General features: G+C 39.7%; 1 protein-coding gene across 3 annotated transcripts in view; it reads right to left on the bottom strand.

Moving 5' to 3' along the window:
• tie1 (tyrosine kinase with immunoglobulin-like and EGF-like domains 1) overlaps positions 1–2,127 on the bottom strand; it is a 20,035-nt gene that overhangs the window by 15,689 nt on the left and 2,219 nt on the right. For all 3 annotated transcript variants that reach the window (XM_034881691.1, XM_034881690.1, XM_034881692.1), the window contains exons 2-4: positions 1,031–1,324; positions 769–879; positions 446–601 (exon numbers count right to left, since the gene is read on the bottom strand). In XM_034881691.1, coding sequence (XP_034737582.1) covers positions 446–601; positions 769–879; positions 1,031–1,324 — 561 coding nt within the window. The remainder of the gene's footprint in view (positions 1–445; positions 602–768; positions 880–1,030; positions 1,325–2,127) is intronic.

Genomic DNA, 2,127 nt, shown 5'->3' on the forward strand with positions numbered 1-2,127 from the left:
TCACAAGACTCCATATCCACCCATGATGGTTTTTCTTCAGAGGAAAAATAAAACATCATTGTCCTCAGTTGTGCAGCTTATCACTTTTTTTAATTCATTTTTTTCTTATGAGATAAACACAAAATCTTCTGTAGTGTCTTCCCTCTTGTCTGCTGTCATTGGGATTTCTACAGAATGTAAAGGCAATTTTAGGCTTTTTTTTCCCACCACAACCTTTTTGACTTCCTCTATCAATGAGGTGAACAATTGCATGAATGTGAGTAAATATGTGAATTTAGTCACCTTTTTAATAGCCCCTCCTAGTATACTAGTACATTCCTGGGAGAAAATGTGTCACATCTGCACATGAATATTGTTGTAAAAGCCTTTAGACAATCTGACACTGAGTGTGAATGGCTGTGTGTGTTTCTGCTTCTATGTGTGTGAATGTGAGGATCCAACAAACCTCTCACAATGAGCCTCATCCAGGCACCCTGAAGGGGGCTGTCCCCAACATAGCTGGCGCTGTAGATGCCTTGATTGGCAAAAGCTGCATTCTCTACAGTGAGTACAGCTGTGCGATTGATCACGTCGTTCCAGTGAGTCATATAATAATAGTTTCCTATGTGAAAAACATTAAAATACATTTTTGGCATAGTGTAAGTGTCACAAAATAATCTTCTTTCCTTATTTGCACAAGATCCTTGATCATAAACCTGTATGTGTATGTTTTGTGTTAGTGTACAGTATCATACTTGCGTCCTTCTTGAGTCATGTGTGATGGCTTACCGTTGTACTTCCAGGTTACATCTCTCTTTTGGGAGCTGAGTAGCTGCATGCTGAGGTGCACTGTTTCTCCTTTGTTAGCAGTCAGTGTGAGGTGAGTTGGGACAAAATTTGCTATAAAAGGGAAAACAAATACATAATCAAGCATGGCACAAAATCCAAACTGGACGTATAAGAAAACTGTAGACCACAAATAATCTGATCATAGTTAAGGTTTGGTCAGTAAAAACCTTTTTTGTGTAAATTGTATGAAGTCTCAACCCACCTGTGCCAAAGTTGTTGATCATGGTGACCGTCTCAAGTGGGGGAACTTCCTGAGTGGATTCACAGTAGAAGATACCGATATTATCCAGCTCACGGAATTCTCTGGCTACTGCATTTTTGTTCCTGATATGTACTTTAAAATTTGGCTTCTTGGAGAGCATGAGGATTTTGTTGTCCCTCTTGATGTTTAGCTCAACCTGGTCAAGACTGCGCTCTCCATTGATACAAGAAATGGAGAAGTGATTAACGTTGGTGACCTCCGCTGTGGAGATCATGGTCAAGTCGATCACAGCATCTGCAGGACAGATCATAGTGTTTATGATATACAGTACAGGTGGGTTTTTAGAGTCACATGCAGTTTGGCTCAGCTAAAACAATCCACTAAATCGTTATGGTCAGGAGATTTGGCATCAAGCTTTTTTTTGTTAAGGCAAGTAAATGAAAAAATCTAGACCCATAACTATCATAGCCTCACATTTTGAGCAAGACAACAGGCTGTTGCTTGTAAATAGGATGTTAAAATCGGCTGCAAACACACAATTGACACAAGAACAGGAAAAAAATATATGTACAGTGAGGAAAATAAGTATTTTAACACCCTGCTATTTTGCAAGTTCTCCCACTTAGAAAATATGGAGGGGTCTGAAATTGTCATCGTAGGTGCATGTCCACTGTGAGAGACATGATCTGAAAAAAAAAAAATCCAGAAATCACAATGTATGATTTTTTAACTATTTATGATACAGCTGAAAATAAGTATTTGACCACCTGAGAAAAAAAATCAATGTTAATATTTGGTACAGTAGCCTTAGTTTGCAATTACAAAGGTCAAACGTTTCCTGTAGTTTTTCACTAGGTTTGCACACACTGCAGAAGGGATTTTAGTCCACTCCTCCCCACAAATCTTCTCTAGATCAGTCAGGTTTCTGGGCTGTCGCTAAGGAAAAATGGAGTTTGAGCTCCCTCCAAAGATTCTCTATTGGATTTAGGTCTGGAGACTGGCTAGGCCACGCCAGAACGTTGATATGCTTCTTACAGAGCCACTCCTTGGTTCTCCTGGCTGTGTGCTTCGGGTCATTGTCATGTTGGAAGACCCAG

Source organism: Etheostoma cragini, chromosome 9, assembly GCF_013103735.1.
Source record: "Etheostoma cragini isolate CJK2018 chromosome 9, CSU_Ecrag_1.0, whole genome shotgun sequence".
NCBI lineage: Eukaryota > Metazoa > Chordata > Actinopteri > Perciformes > Percidae > Etheostoma > Etheostoma cragini.